The sequence below is a fragment of the Seriola aureovittata genome, chromosome 9, assembly GCF_021018895.1.
Source record: "Seriola aureovittata isolate HTS-2021-v1 ecotype China chromosome 9, ASM2101889v1, whole genome shotgun sequence".
Taxonomy (NCBI): domain Eukaryota; kingdom Metazoa; phylum Chordata; class Actinopteri; order Carangiformes; family Carangidae; genus Seriola; species Seriola aureovittata.
The window spans coordinates 17,056,668-17,071,627 of record NC_079372.1 but is presented as its reverse complement, the minus strand read 5'-3'; the positions used below and the strand labels follow the sequence as shown (position 1 = coordinate 17,071,627).

Below are 14,960 nucleotides of genomic sequence, written 5' to 3'. Positions count from 1 at the left end.
CCACACTGGATTCTTTTCGTGATTTGGGAGCAGGAGACAGTTTCCGCTTTCAAATACAACTAGGATATCAAAGAGAGCATATTCACATTCAACACACAGGAGTGTTGGTGCCAAATGCAGTAAAGCTTTAGTCATTAGTCCAGGTTCCTTTTATTAAGCACAGATGATGCAATATGTTTTTTGAGCTATATACATATGGATGTGGGCTTGTTTTCACAGGAAACATTGCATTGGTAATTCAAATAACTTTGGGGGAAAAAATAGTATTCCAAATACCAAGTAAAATCATGAATCATAGTTTATCAAATCTTGATGAAAAGCACTAATGAACTATGGTGTAACAGTGTAAAATGAGATGGAAATTAACAACAAAGAGTTTGCACAATGGATTCCAGAGAGAGGAGGGGAGAGCCGTTTCATCGAATCTGAAAAACAAAAAGAAAACAAAATGTGGGGTTACTCACACACATCATGACCTAAACTGATATGTTGTAGCGTGCCCATGCAAGAGAGGATGGCAGCTCCACCAGGACTCACTCCCTCAAAATGCAACACACACACACACACACACACACACACACACACACACACACACACACACACACACACACACACACACACACACACACACACACACACACACACACACACACACACACACACACACACACACACACACAGTTTCTTATCGAGTTCCCCCATGGAAATAAATAAAATGAAATAAATAATTTACTGCTTTGGGACATGAACACAGGTTTTGACTGAAGATTTATTTCATTGTAAAAAATACTGGAGTAGTTCTGTCAGGCATGTGCAGAATTCACGAGTGGTCCGGACCTGTCAGACAGATAAGAGATCTCTCTGCAGGGCAAACCCTAATTTGACCTCACATCATAATGACTGTATCTGGAGTAAATATGACACCGAAATTTTATCAATATTACTTATTGCAAAATCAACATTGTGCTCAGCATATATATATATATATATATATATATACACACACACACACATACATACATGCATATATATATTTAAAAAGGGGTTTTAAGTCAAATTTCAGCACAGAAACTTTAGAGTAGATGTTGAGAAAGTCTATGACTGTGCACTCAGCTGTCTCAGGTTCTTAATGCATCATCCTCTGTTACACCTGATGATGCAGCAACACCTACTATCATATTATTATGCTAATATCGCCAGGATTGTCACATGACCACCTCTCATATTAGTTATTTGTTCTTTTCACATCTAACTTCATGTTAAATCCTTCTCTCTTTACGAGTGTCGCAGTGCCGAGCTGCTCTGACGACACGTCTCTGGTCCTCTGTACTGACAATGCTACTGCTACATCGGCCTGCTGATTTGTGACAGCAGGACTTAACGCTCCATGTTGTGAACCTGCTGTTTTCACTCACGAACGTGAACCTGAAGCCAGGAGTTTTAGTCACGGACAACTCTGTGAACTGACAAATGGCGGTTCTCCTCTCTGATCATGGACGGTAGAAGAGGCTTGACAAACACGGTCTCTCTTTCCAAATCATGAACTTCAGTGGCCTCAGGGCAGTTTATCATCCTCTGTTTCTGAACGCCGTTATTTATCTCTCCCGTGTATTCACGTTCATTTTTGCCTCAGGTCGTACACTCTGTGTTGCTTCACTAGTGTTTTTGGCCACGCCTGGTTTGAAGCACCAGTAGAAGTGGCCGTAATGGACAAAATTAATTAGTTAATTAGTTAGTTGTGTTTCTGTCCACCTGCTGAATCTAAGTTCAAGTTGATCTCTTTTAGTTTCTACCAACTCCTGAGGAAAATATCTGGCTCTTTGGCGGCTAAATGCTCCACTGTACATTTTAAGCTGAATTTATTACATTATCAATTGTTTCGTCAGTTTGTTTGTTCTGTTCTTGTTGTTGTCTCTTCTTAGACTGTACATCAAAATCAATGCATTTCAGTATACATATAGTATTTTACTCTAATTTCATATCTGTAGTGTATTGTGGTTTTTATGATTATGTAAAACGACTATTTTAATTACACTGCACATGTAAAAGCCCCACTAGTGGCAAGAGTTGAAAATTAGCAATAGCTATAAAGGCTTTGTATTGGAACTGTGTTAAACTGCGTTAAATAGAATCAATAAACTAAACTAAACTAAGCTGGGTTTATCAGATTCTTTAAAAACAGCTGCCTCCTACTGAAAAAAAAGTCGATTTACCATGAAAATCAAATTAAAATGGAAAAAACAGTGTTTTAGCAGAGTGATAACGTTTGAGATTAGATGGGACCTTGAACGTTCCCTTCAGGGAAATGAAGTAATTTGCTGCTGAAAATGAAGCGTGTCGACATTTAGCAAAAAAATGATTCTCACTGTGTATTTGTCCCATTTCTTCTCAGGGTCGTACGGCTCCCAGCGACTGGCAGGGAAGATGTGCTTGTTCTTCTCGTACCAGCTCCTCAGCACCACTTTACCTGCATGAGACTTCAGGCCAAAAGAGCACAACTCAGTTACTTTTCACGTGACTTTTAAATGTAGGCAAAGTCCAGGTCGGACTCATCTTTATGGGCAGAACCCATCATTGGCATCCCAGGTGTTTCACATCTGTATCTTGAATTGTAGTGTTCAGTGAGTTTTAAAATAATAACTGCCCGTGTAAATTACGAGGGAGAGGGCTCATGTTTGAAGAATTTAGTCAGAATAAAGATGCAAGCAAGAAAGTGTCTGCCATGTGGATAGTGAAGAACATGAAATATGACTTTGCACAGAGGGAGGCACCAATAAAATAAATAAATACATGACTCTGCACGTTGACTTGTTCTACTTTGCCCAGTGGCATGAGAAGTTGGCTTCACAGTCACATCAGCTACTGCTGCATTTTGAATATGAATCGTAGAAATCAGTTTTGCAAGAAAATTACATGAAAAAATCTTATATTTTGTTCCTTGTATCATGTTTCAGCCCATCATTTTTTTCCAACACAAATCGAAAGAAATCTATTGGTCATCTCAGTTTCTTTTAGCTTCATGGTTGACATTGGTTCATTGTTCACTTTCTCGTAATCTCCTTATGTACCTCACCTCATCTTTCTCTACAGTGGCGTCGTTCACAAGTCGAATGTCATCGTGGACGTCAAAGCTGAACAGCGGACCTGTGGGAAAAAGATCAACTGAGTGAAAAAGCAGGAAACACAACAGGAAAGAACTACACATTGTTCCATATGTTGTGCCTTTTCACTTCTAAAAACAAATCAAGAGACACCATATCACTGGTCTGGATGCTGGTGGAGTTCACTTACCAGATTTGCCTCTGGCTTTGGTCACGATGAAGTCGTAAAAACTGTGGTGCTAAATGAGACAAAATGAGAAAGGACGAAGATATTTAAAGACTGAAAAACACCATTTAAACAGATGATCTCACAAAATACTTTCTTCATTGCCTCATGTCTGGTTCAGTTATTAGTGCTGTTACAACTTTATTGGACTAAAGCGTGAAATCTACCAGTGCAGCCAGAAAGTGCATCTAGAAATGTGTCTTTATGACTGCTGGACCGTGAAAAGGTGCAGAATCTGCTGGAACACATTAATGCTATAAGAGGTGAAATGAAGCAAATCAAAACACAGTGAAGCAACAGTGAAGCAACAGTGAAGCAACAGTTCAGGTTTCAGTAATTGACAGTAATTAAACACAAACAAGAACTTACATGTGGGATTATGAGATCCTCTTTGATGTACATCAGCTGCTCCACTCCAGCAGACCTGCACAGAGGAGACATTCAGTCCAGTGAACATAAAGTGTAACATTATGTGATGGTCCATTCCAGATGAAAGACGGACCCATTTCTCTAGTTTTGAGGGATTTGGTAACTATGGCAACTCCTAGTGGTAGTAACACAGACAGCAAATGCTTAACTTCATCATAGCAAAGTTTAAAACTGGACGGGCTGTTCTCAAGGTCCAGAATCATTTTCAATTCTTGATATAGACATTAAATTGTCTTGTCAGTGTATACCTGATAAAACAGCTGACGTTTCACTTCCCAAAGGTGTTGGATGGGGTTGAGCTCAGAGCTCAGTGAAGAACCAGTAAAACATTTCTTTCTGAGCCCGGCTTTGTGCACAGTGAAGTTGTCGTGTTGAAACAGCAATGGGCCAAACACAAAGTTAAAGGCGGAACAGAGGTACTCAACCTTTTTTGGCTTGTGAAGCTTTATATAACTACCTATGAATCCTCACAGATTATGGTCTTACACCACATTAATACCACAGTAGTAGAATATGAAAAATGCAGGCCAGAGGGGAGAGGGGGGCAGTGATCAAGGCTCTGGGCTGGCCAACACAAACAGACATACAACTAGAATTACCGCCTCGTGGCTGTTTCCCTCCCCCACTCAGACTGCTTCCAGATTACATCCCTGTTTATCCAGAGTCAAAAAATATTACTATTACCATTTGTGTGAACTTTTGTCATAATTTCTGTGTGAACTCTTGAGTAATAGCTAAAAAGTGTTTCATGAGGTCACATTTGTACCAAATTTGAAGAAATTCCCTCAAGGCGTTACGGAGATATTGCTTTCACAAGGCCAGAATCATGTTTTGTGAGGTCACCGCAACCTTGACCTTTGACCTTTGACCACCAAAGTCTAACCAATTCATCCTTGAGTCCTAGTGAATGTTTGCGCCAAATTTTAAAGACGTTCCGTCAAGGTGTTACTGAGATATCGGCTTTGTCTGCCGCCGGCGCGGAGACATAAAAATGCAGGTGATTTTTTCAGCAAGGTGCACAGTGTATCACAGCCCTGTTCTACCCTGCAATCATTGCAATAAAAAAATAAAAAAAATCTGCAACAAAAACTTTCCGTAGTTGTAATCTCCTGTCTCCTGTCCCAGTACTATGAGCCGCTGGGCGTCTGAGAGTAAAAAACATATAAAACAAGCTCATCTTTAAAAGCACGCTCGTTAAGTGATATTTAATCTAAGCATGAAATTAAATCCTGCTTTTATTTGGCAAAACAGAAGAATGAAAAGATTTATTTATTAGCCTCATAAATTTCCCTTTGGATTTTCATTTTACATTTCATCATGTCAAAGATGGTGTACAATGGTACATTCTTAGAAAACCTCCTAATGTTTAACTAGTCTTCAGCAAAACAAGATTTTACTCTTAGCACCTGGTGATTAGCTGCCTCAGGCTAAGTTTTCATTCAGTTTTAAATTTGTTTTGAGTTTCCTGGAAACATGGCCTGACACATGCAAACCTTTAAGCCAAAGACTGTTTCTTGTCAATGTGGATATGACTGCTTCCAGAGGCACTTATTAGTAACTTGTTAGTCCTGCTCCAATTGTTCTGGATTAGCCTCATAAATTTCCCCCTTTATTTCATGTCACTGCCAGTTACATTCTTAGAAAAGCTGCTTTCCACAATAAAAGGAAAGAGTGCAACTAAGGACAACTGGAAAACAGACAGATGGAAATCAGGAGCTGACCAATCTGTCTGACCTGTCACGTTACAGTTTCTGAGTCTTACGCACATTGGAAACAGATAAAAGAAAATGCAAAGAAAAAGCCAAATGAACTGGAAAGCCAGCTGGTTCACAGTTGGCTTTCCAGTTCATCCCATGTGTTGGATGGGGTTCAGGTCTGGGCTCTGTGAGAGTAACAGTCTGTTTGGTAACAGAGGAAATCGCAGAAGGATGACGACATATCATTATCATGGCTTTGACTCATTCATTCATTCGTTAATAGTGTTAGTACATGTTGAGTTGAAACTCTTTGCCTCACCTGAGCTCACTGAAGTCCTTCCTGAGGACCTCCAGGGCCCTCTGCAGGAAGTTCTGGATGGTATTACCCTTCTTCATCTGCAAAGAGGGATTATGGGAATGTGTAATGTTATGTCTCTATAGATTCTGCTCTGTTATCAAAACTCTACAGAGTGTGTGTTGCAGTACAGCAAAAAAAAAAGGTGACTTGCCACGTCCCCATGAATTAGTGTTGAAGCTCATCGTGCTTTACCTTGACAGTCTTACGATGTCCAGAACCATCCCAGTAGCTGAATGTAATCTCAATCTCCTCGCCTGGGGACAAAGACACACCATTATTACACTGAGAGTGTGAGTGTGTTCATGTTTGTACTCACAGCAGTGAATAGCCAGGGAAGTGAGGAAACCTCCAAAGCTGAGACATTAGTCAGATATGGGACATTGTCATCTGAATGTTTGCTTGTGATTATAGTTAAAACATAGATACAATGCTGGATTTAAATATCCCATATTGTATTAAGGTAGATTTCCATGTCTTTTTTGATTATAAAGTAGGTGTGTGTGTGTGTGTGTGTGTGTGTGTGTGTGTGTGTGTGTGTGTGTGTGTGTTTTGATGTCCTGACACTCACTCTTAATCTTCTCCTGTTTGAGCTCCCACTCCTGCCTGAGTTCCTCTCTGAGACGATTCTCTTCCTCCTGAACACACAAACAGGTGTAGTGAAAAGATCAGTTTATATCAGAGGACCATGTTGCACTTGCATGAAATTAAAGATTGGACTCAAAACAAATCAGCTGTCACAGTATGAAAATAAAAAATATACTAGTGTATTAACTGTATGAGTGAAAATTCCCCCACTCACAAGTAGCATATGGGTAAAGTTATGTTGACCTAACTTAGAGCTATAAACGCCACTGGTCTTTATAGTTTTTATTTACAATGAGATGACACACACAGAGCAAAACACATCCTGAGCAACATGTAAAGCATAGATTATAATAACCAAGTAGGATTTGTATCTCTGAAAAAGTCTCAAACAAGTGTGATTCCCATTGACCTCACCTCTCTGTCTCGATCGGGAAGGAAACTTGTGTCCACATCTGGGTTTTTCCCCAGTTTCTTCTTAGCTGGAACATCTGTGAGACAAAAAACACACTACCATCTATCCCACACTCCACAATCAACCCATTTTGTTTTGTTTGTTTCATCTGCACAAAACCCAATAAGTTGTGGCTCGCAGCATAGCATGGGGTATGTCCAGGCCTCCACTAGACTCTCACGGTGACAAGACCCCCCCATTGCTAGCTTAATTTTTAACATAAAGACATCAAAGTGGCATCAGCCTTCTCATCTAACTTAGATAAAAGTATTTACCCAAAATGACAAACTATTCCTTTCAGATCAAAGCAGTGCCTTAGAACAATCATATGGAGCCGCAACAGATTAACCATATACTGTTGGACCAAAGCAGACACACACAGAGCACAGATGAAAACAGCTTATTCTCAGTCCTGTTCTGCTTCTAATATCATCAGTACTCACAGTCCTGCTCTTCTTCCTCATTTTCCTCTTCTTCATCTTCTTCGTCTTCAGGATTAAAGGACAAACTAGCTATTTTCCTCTTCTGTTCCTCTTTTCTCTTCTTCTCTTTCTGCTTCTCTAGTTTGCTGTAAAGAGAAGAACACACACAATGAACTACCACAATATGTTTTTAATAAACAGTTTTAGTTGAGTTTCCTGGAAACACTGTTTTTGATATACAAACCCTTATGACAAAGGTTGCTCCCCGTTGTAATTGCTCCACAAGGCACAAAACACTCATCAATCCCGCTCTGATTATACTGGATACGCCACATAAATTTGGATTTTACTTTTCATGTTGCAGCTTGTTACATTCTTTCATTCTTACATCCACAATAAAAAAAGTGCAAGTGCAACTAAGGACAACTTTAAAACAGCCTGTTGGAAATCAGGAGTTGACCAAATTGAGTCACTGAGTTACTGAGCCATCAGCAATGTGGAAACAGATAAAAGAAAAGTCTTTGAATACATTCACGCCACAACTCTTACAGTTTTACAATAGTAATGAAAATATTTTAAAGGCTCTATTTGTAATTTTCTTTGCGGCCGAACTTAGCTAGCTGGTTAGCATGCTAACTTCAGTAGAAGAAAATATGTGATATAAACGACAGCTCTTGGTGAGTGAAAGTTAAAAAAAAATGAAGTTTGATGCTGAACTCACAACATTTCTCCTGGACTGGTAAGTAAATAAACAGCTGTTAATGCTAACGCAAACACACACACACACGCACACACACGCACACACACGCACAAACACGCACAAACACACACACACAGCCAGACCAGAGACACTGCCCAGCACGCAAACACACACACATAACTACTCAGCACTGTGTCAACAGCCACGGTCTATTTCCTCTGATGGAGAGAGCGTCTTCCACTCTAACACACAGACACACACCTGAGCGTAAACACACAAGCTTCATGACGAGAAGTGGACTGGACAGCAGTCTGATGCTAATGAGACTGAACATACATGCAGCTACACACTGGGCATTTCTCTGTCATCTGAATTAAAGCTGGAAGGTGACTGAGACAGAGACCGCAGTCTGCAAGTCTGAATACTGATATATGATACACATGTTGATCATGCACAGTGCAGTGAATGAATATATGATTTCCGCTTTTTGCCTTTTTAGGGGGATTTTTCTTTAGCACTTCCACAGATATCATGATGTAGATGATTGTTTTGTAATGTATCAAGTATTGCAGAATCGCTGTACAGTGATACCATCATTATCATAGGGACTGTATTGTATTGTGTTTTCCCCAATAATTTTAGCATTGAGCAGCAACAAATTGTTTTGTCTCTGCTCCACAAAACAGCTGACAAGCGCTGCCACCCTCAGAGACATGTGCTCTACATCAACAACCAAAACCCACTGAGTGACAGTGAGCAAGACATGCACTAGCTACTCACAGCTGGAGTTCCTTGGACTGCTCCTTCTTGGCCAGCTGTTTCTCTCTCTCCTTCACCAGCGCCTCCTGCTTGGCCTTCATGTCATTCAGTGTCACCAGACCTGATCATAAGATAAAATACATAAAAGTGATCAAACAAGAGTAATATGGATATATGCACATTAAAAAAAAAAAAAACAATTATGTTAAATTCACAAGACACATTTGTTCTCTTTATTTTCATAGTAACACTGCATTGCATTGCTTTCTTTTAAGTGCAGTTATCTCAACCATATCATATGTTAAACTGCTTGGATCACATTGTGTTTCAATACCTAATAATGAGGATTTATGTGCCACAACAGCAAAGATACTCACCAACTGTGCTGGACTTGAGCTCAGCCTCTACAGCATCATAGTGAGCTGAGAATTTCTTATCAATGTTAGACTTGACCATGTTGTCCTGTGAGTAAACAGCAGAGAGCAGGAATAAAGTAGAGGCACTGTGACTGACAGGAGAATGCCTACAAGAGACTGTACTGTAACATCACTGATGGGTGCTTTATTTCACAGGTTATCACTCTGCTATTATCTGTAACGGTGGCCCCTTCACTGACCCGGCAGGTCGCGGGTCCTGGGGCCTCTACATATTATAACGGTTAATTATATTTGACAAGAGACAAGGGGCTGTATTAGCGCGCAGTAACACAAAGTGAACGATAAACACGTTATGATTTAAGGTACAAAAAAAGTTAGGAACCTCTGCGATCTTCTGCTTCAGCTGTTCGAGCTGTTCCCTTTCTTTCTCTCGTTTCTTCATCAGCTGCATGGCTCTTCCAGCCTCGCTGGCTGCTCCTTTGTACTGCGCCATGACACCTTCTTCGTTTCTGACACTCGCTAAGAAGAAATGTTAAAACAGAAACAACGGAAAGTCGAGTTCAACACTAAAATAACACACAGAGATTTCCAGATCCGTGAAAGTAGATCTCACAGCACGTCACAACAAGAAAAATGGCGACGACGAACTGCATGCTGGGTAGTTACTACGCACGTATATATGATGCCTTCAAGTACCTCAGGACATCACGGAATTATGAGAACACAGACCAGCGACCGCACAGGCAATGCATTGATGTAAAATTAGGTATATTTCCTTAACTCAAATCATCAAAAAGCAACAGAGAGAAAGCCATAGAATCTATTAGTGTAACATTAACAATTATTTTCCTCATTAGATATTCAGTAATCGATTAAATAATCTTTTTTTTTTTTTTAAACAATTAATCATTTTGTAGTATTTATTTATTTATATTAACTTTGTTTGTTGGGGTTGGGAAAAAAAACAATTTGTTAACAAAAAGAATTTTAACAAAAAGTACAAAAATATATACGTAGTTCCTTAACAAAGACATGATAATCATCAAATTGTTAAACACCAAAAAATGGAAATAACACAACCATGAACAAACAGAAATGAAAATTTAAAAAAAAAAATTTAATTAAAAATTATAATATAAAAAAAACAAACAAAAACAAACCATCAGTCAGCCAATGGTAAAACATATCAGTTACAGACATTTACAATTATTGGTCTTTAAAATGTTAGAAAACAGGGGGGAAAAACACCTTTACAGTTTTCCAAACAGTATTTTGCATCATGTGTTTGAAATTGATTAACTAATTACCAGAATTGTACATTTCTGCTGGACTTAGCTCTGGCATTTAGTACTGATTGATTGACTGATTCAACTTTTTTTCTAGACTATGTATGTCTGTTTGGTAAAACAAAACAAACATGCTCAAGGATTTGTTTGATATTAATTTTATTGATACAATTGATACAATTTTAAACAGAATTACCTCTGAGGTCAGTGTAAAATGAAAGGCAATAATGATATTTTTTAGGAATTGGCTTTACATGTAGAAAACATATCAAATAGCAGTAACATTACCAGCTTGCAGAACTGTGCCAATTTAATAACAAAAAAACAAAAATTTTAATTAAATTCTCTCACTCTCTCTCGATCACTCAGTCACTCACTTATTCAGTATCACTGTGTCTCACACGCCTACAGCCTCTTTGTCCCTCATTAGATGCCAGTCCTTGTTAGACAGTGAAAGGGCGATTTGGCTGCAGCAGAGTGCGGCAGACATACAAAAGGGAGAGATAACCACGTTCAGAGCACACATACACAGGGACCGCAGGCATGGAAGGAAGGTGTTGCTCAGCTGTATGCAAGGCACCACAAACCTAGGGAGAGAGAAAAGGAGATTCAAATGGCTGTGTCAAACTCTCTCTCTGTCAGGAGAGATGCACAGAGGAGAAGCGACAGAAAGCGATCGATTGAGATGTAATTTGTAAATGGTTAAGGATGTAACTCATAGTGAAGACCCTGTCGCCTAAGGTCAGGTGTGTGTGATGGTTTATAGACCAATGTTCCACCTTCTAAATCAAAAATCCCAGAGTAAGGTAACCACAGTTGCAACTCTAATGCATGCTCAAACAGGTTGTTGATTTCTATATTGTGTGGTAATATGATAAGTAATGGCAGTACCTTTGTGTGTTTTTAACAGTGTGACAAATGGATATTTAATCATTTTACTGTTCCCCATAAAAAAAAAAAAAACAAGTTGTTGCTTGAAGTCATTTAGTTTATCCAAAACAATCTTCCCAACAGTTTCTATCCTGTCACTTGGCAGAAAAGTTTATTTTTCTTTGCTCTCATCTCATTGTATCAGTAACAACCAGTTTGGTTTCCTTGATCATTCAGATAAGATCAAAGGACCAGCTCTACTACGGTTTTTGAAAGAGGAGGGATAAAGCATTAAATCTCACAGGAGCATGATGGAGTGCTGCTCAGGAGAAATAGAGAAATAGAGAATAAAAGAATGAGTTAAAGGAATAGCTTGGTGTGGTTGGCAGATTGTGTGACCTTTGAACAGGTTACTTGTTTCCAGTCTTTCTGCTAAACTAAGCTAATCTCTCTCCCGGCTACAGTTTCATATTTAGCGAACAGAAATGAGAGTGGTATTAATCTTCTCATGTAACTCTTTGCAAGCGGAGGGAGAAAATGCATTTCCCAATATGTCAAATTATTCTTTTAACCAAAAAAGTAAAAAAAAATAGTGAATGAAATAGAATCTTATTTTGAGTCATTTCAAGTATGACACTTTTACGTAAGGAAGGAATGTATTGTCTTCCCAACCACCTTGACTGTTGTTCAAGCAGAACGATCAGTTCAAAGATATCACCTTCGACTCTGGGAAACTGGGGCAAGTTATGTTTATAAAATTTTATGACATTTTATTGACTGAGAGATTAATCAGCATAATGATATTAGACAGATTCATAATCGTTGATGATGGGTTGCAAGTGAACATTACTTAATTCAAAGTGGTCACAAGGCACCCATAAGTTAAGATTAACTGCGGTTTCATAGTGTATCTTCTGTGGTAATGTGGTGAATTAGTCTCAGTAATGTTTCCGGCGTACCAGACGTGTAGACAAGCGAGAACGGCCAGGAAGATGCCACAGAGGAGAGCGAAGGGCACGGCGAACAGCAGGGTGAGGCAGCGGTACGTCCAGACGCGAGCACTCTCAAAGCCAGTGACACTGTAAATCCACACTTGGTCTATGCTCCGAGGTGTAGCAGGTTCTGCCAGCACGTCACTGACCTCCACCTACAGACAGGAAACAAGAGTCAAGTCAAATTAGTTTATTTACAGAGCAAAAAAAAAAAAAAAACAAGTGCTGACTGAGGTGTTTGCAGCTTCAGGTGAGACAGGGATTACTGCCTCACTCTCACATAAAGAGAATTACAGTAGACATGAAATAAAAGCATATAAGAAAGTCTCCAGATCAGGGGCCTAAGAAAATCGACCACACTATTTGCAGGACTGATTGTGAGGACCTCTGTCATACTATCATTTAGCTGGAGAACAGTGGACCATGAAACATTTGGCACCACCAAGACAACTTAGAAGTGGCTGCATGTCATCAGCATTGCAAAGGGATGTTATATTTTCTAAATTTTATAAAATCTGAACTGAAGCTGATCTTTGCAACAGAAAAGAATGATCTAATCCAGGGCCCTGAATGCTGAGACACAGGAGATGTCCAAAAAAAAATCTAGAGAAAGTGTGACCTGTGCTGGAAGAAGTCCTACAATACAAAAAAGTGCTTCAGACAGTTATTTAAATGAAACCAGCTGAGAGGTTTAGAGGGAATATAACCCACAGCAACAAACATGTGAAACATAAGAAGCTCAAAGAGGACATCGCTTTCCTCTAAGACATTTGGTATTGTATTTTATAATGTTTCGTATGATTTTTAATGTAAAATCTTACTGTAAAAAGTAACCACAGCTATCAGATAAAAGTATGGCAGTACAATACAAGTACCTCAACATTGTACCTGAGTACATGTGCTTCATTAACTTATTATAATCCACCACAGGTAGGAAGCCATATGTTTCCCTCAGCAGAGCTGACTCAGTAATGTGGTGCATCCTGAGGTGTGACTGGAATTTCTCCGAAATATTCTTGTGATTTAAAATAAAATGGACAAGTTGTGAGAACACAACTTAGTCCAGGGCTTTGAACACAACTCTGAGATTGACCAGTAGTGTTTAATTACAGTTGGATGAAGGAGGCTGCGATCAATGAAGAGTGCAAAAAGAGATCTATCAATGACAGAAGTGTAGAAAAGTCAATGTTCAACATCACTTCAGTAAAAGAATAAGCTATTGACCTCCGAGGCAAAGATCATTTTGGTGAGACGAAATTGATTTTAAAACATTCAGTTTTGGCACATAATATAAGACCTGTAGGTGCTTGTTGATGCCGTAAGGGTCCCTGTTGACAGGATGGGTGGGTGTGGGTGCGGGTGTAGCAGGCGCTGTGGGAGGGCTCGGAGGTTTGGGCGCTGGAGTCGGGGCTTTGGAAGCAAACTCTGGAGGAGGAGGAGGAGTGGTCATCTGCTCTCCTCCTCCGTCATCTTCCTCGCTGTCGTCATCGATCTTACACTCCACAAGACAGTCGTCACTCACCATCATCATCCTCACTGCAGGAAGGGAGCACATGCCAGTTCTCACATGCACGGGAACAGATGAACGTAGACAGTCAAGTATATAGGGATACCTGCTCTCTGATCCTGCTTGTAACTTTAACATTTACACTGTAAAACCAGTGCACACTCGCACACACACATAACACACACTCCCGCAGCAGATTGCAGGCCCTGCAGAGTGTAACAGCGAGCTGAGCACTGGCTCCACCACCTGTTCTTTAGCCCCCAAAAAAGAAGCCATACCAAAATCTGTAAATAGCAGCTGGTAATTTTAAAATTACATTTCAAAAAATGAAACACACAGTGTAGTCATTCAGTGTTAGTGTTCTTTTACTATGATATTTTTTTCTACATGGACTATAGCAATAAGTTAGTTTTGCTGAATTGGAGATCCTGCCTTGGAGTTTTAAATATAGAAAAACAGCCGATTAAAAGACTTTAAATCAGCTTGCACGAATCAGTATACATGAAACAGGTGCTGCAGGGTGACAAAATGTAGTTGCGATGCAGTTGAGAAATCATCGTAGCGGATCCACGACTGGGACAGGAACAGCAGAAATGATGAATCATGTTTGACTTACCTCACTTTAAAAGAGCTTTTTTAATCCTGTATCAGTGACAGAGACGCTTGCAGGGAGATGGGGCAGGGGAGCCCTGCAGAGAGTGCTAATCTAAAATGTCAATGAGATCAGTTCAACCACTTAATCACAATGTCCCTCAGAGCTGATCTGGCTTATAAGAATTCACACAAAGGCAGAAGTGCTAATGTGGCGGTACAGAGCGTCTTACTTGTTTGTGTGTGTGTGTGTGTGTGTGTGTGTGTGTGTGTGTGTGTGTGTGTATTGGGCTGCTTTGGAAGAGGTTATTTTCGGAAGGAGGAGTGGATGGGTCTAAAAGATCTTGTTACAGCATTGGGGTCCTGTCTTAAAACAGAAACTGAGACAATGAACAACACACAAACACACACACACACACACACACACACACACACACACACACACACACACATACCGGTAGTTCAGTGGACAAGTCTAAATTCATGATTCCTGAGTGCTGAATTGCATTTGACACAGTGATGAGTCAGAGAACAGCAGTGGCGGATCTAGATGGTTGTACATGGGTTGGCAACAGGTTACGGTTTGGTAGCCTGGGGGGGCAGAGGGCC

At 39.8% G+C, this 14,960-nt stretch overlaps 2 protein-coding genes across 2 annotated transcripts; both read right to left on the bottom strand.

Moving 5' to 3' along the window:
- Positions 1-126: 126 nt before the first annotated feature.
- Positions 127-9,743, bottom strand: fam50a (family with sequence similarity 50 member A). Its single transcript, XM_056384020.1, has 13 exons — positions 9,488-9,743; positions 9,106-9,190; positions 8,750-8,849; positions 7,291-7,415; positions 6,811-6,884; positions 6,380-6,446; positions 6,004-6,065; positions 5,773-5,849; positions 3,697-3,751; positions 3,292-3,340; positions 3,074-3,144; positions 2,367-2,477; positions 127-425 (listed from the first exon to the last, which is right to left on the bottom strand). The coding sequence occupies exons 1-13, from the start codon at positions 9,596-9,598 to the stop codon at positions 417-419; spliced, it is 996 nt and encodes a 331-aa protein (XP_056239995.1). The 5' UTR covers positions 9,599-9,743; the 3' UTR covers positions 127-416.
- Positions 9,744-10,533: 790 nt separating this feature from the next.
- cav4b (caveolin 4b) lies at positions 10,534-14,570 on the bottom strand. The gene is made up of 4 exons (XM_056385312.1): positions 14,377-14,570; positions 13,551-13,789; positions 12,221-12,408; positions 10,534-10,978 (listed from the first exon to the last, which is right to left on the bottom strand). Exons 2-4 carry the CDS (start codon positions 13,782-13,784, stop codon positions 10,789-10,791), a joined length of 612 nt encoding a protein of 203 aa, XP_056241287.1. The 5' UTR covers positions 13,785-13,789; positions 14,377-14,570; the 3' UTR covers positions 10,534-10,788.
- Between the last annotated feature and the right edge of the window lie 390 nt (positions 14,571-14,960).

Bases quoted from the DNA above. Each gene is read 5' to 3' on its own strand.
- fam50a (XM_056384020.1), bottom strand. From the start codon at position 9,598: ATGGCGCAGTACAAAGGAGCAGCCAGCGAGGCTGGAAGAGCCATGCAG. The intron at 7,416-8,749 runs GTGAGTAGCTAG...TTCTCTTTACAG, and splicing joins CAGTCCAAGGAACTCCAGCT to CAAACTAGAGAAGCAGAAAG. The intron at 2,478-3,073 runs GTGAGGTACATA...TTTGGCCTGAAG, and splicing joins CCACTGTAGAGAAAGATGAG to TCTCATGCAGGTAAAGTGGT.
- cav4b (XM_056385312.1), bottom strand. From the start codon at position 13,784: ATGATGATGGTGAGTGACGACTGTCTTGTGGAGTGTAAGATCGATGAC. The intron at 12,409-13,550 runs GTCTTATATTAT...TCCTGTCTGTAG, and splicing joins GCATCAACAAGCACCTACAG to GTGGAGGTCAGTGACGTGCT. The intron at 10,979-12,220 runs GTACGCCGGAAA...CTCTCTCCCTAG, and splicing joins CTCGCTTGTCTACACGTCTG to GTTTGTGGTGCCTTGCATAC.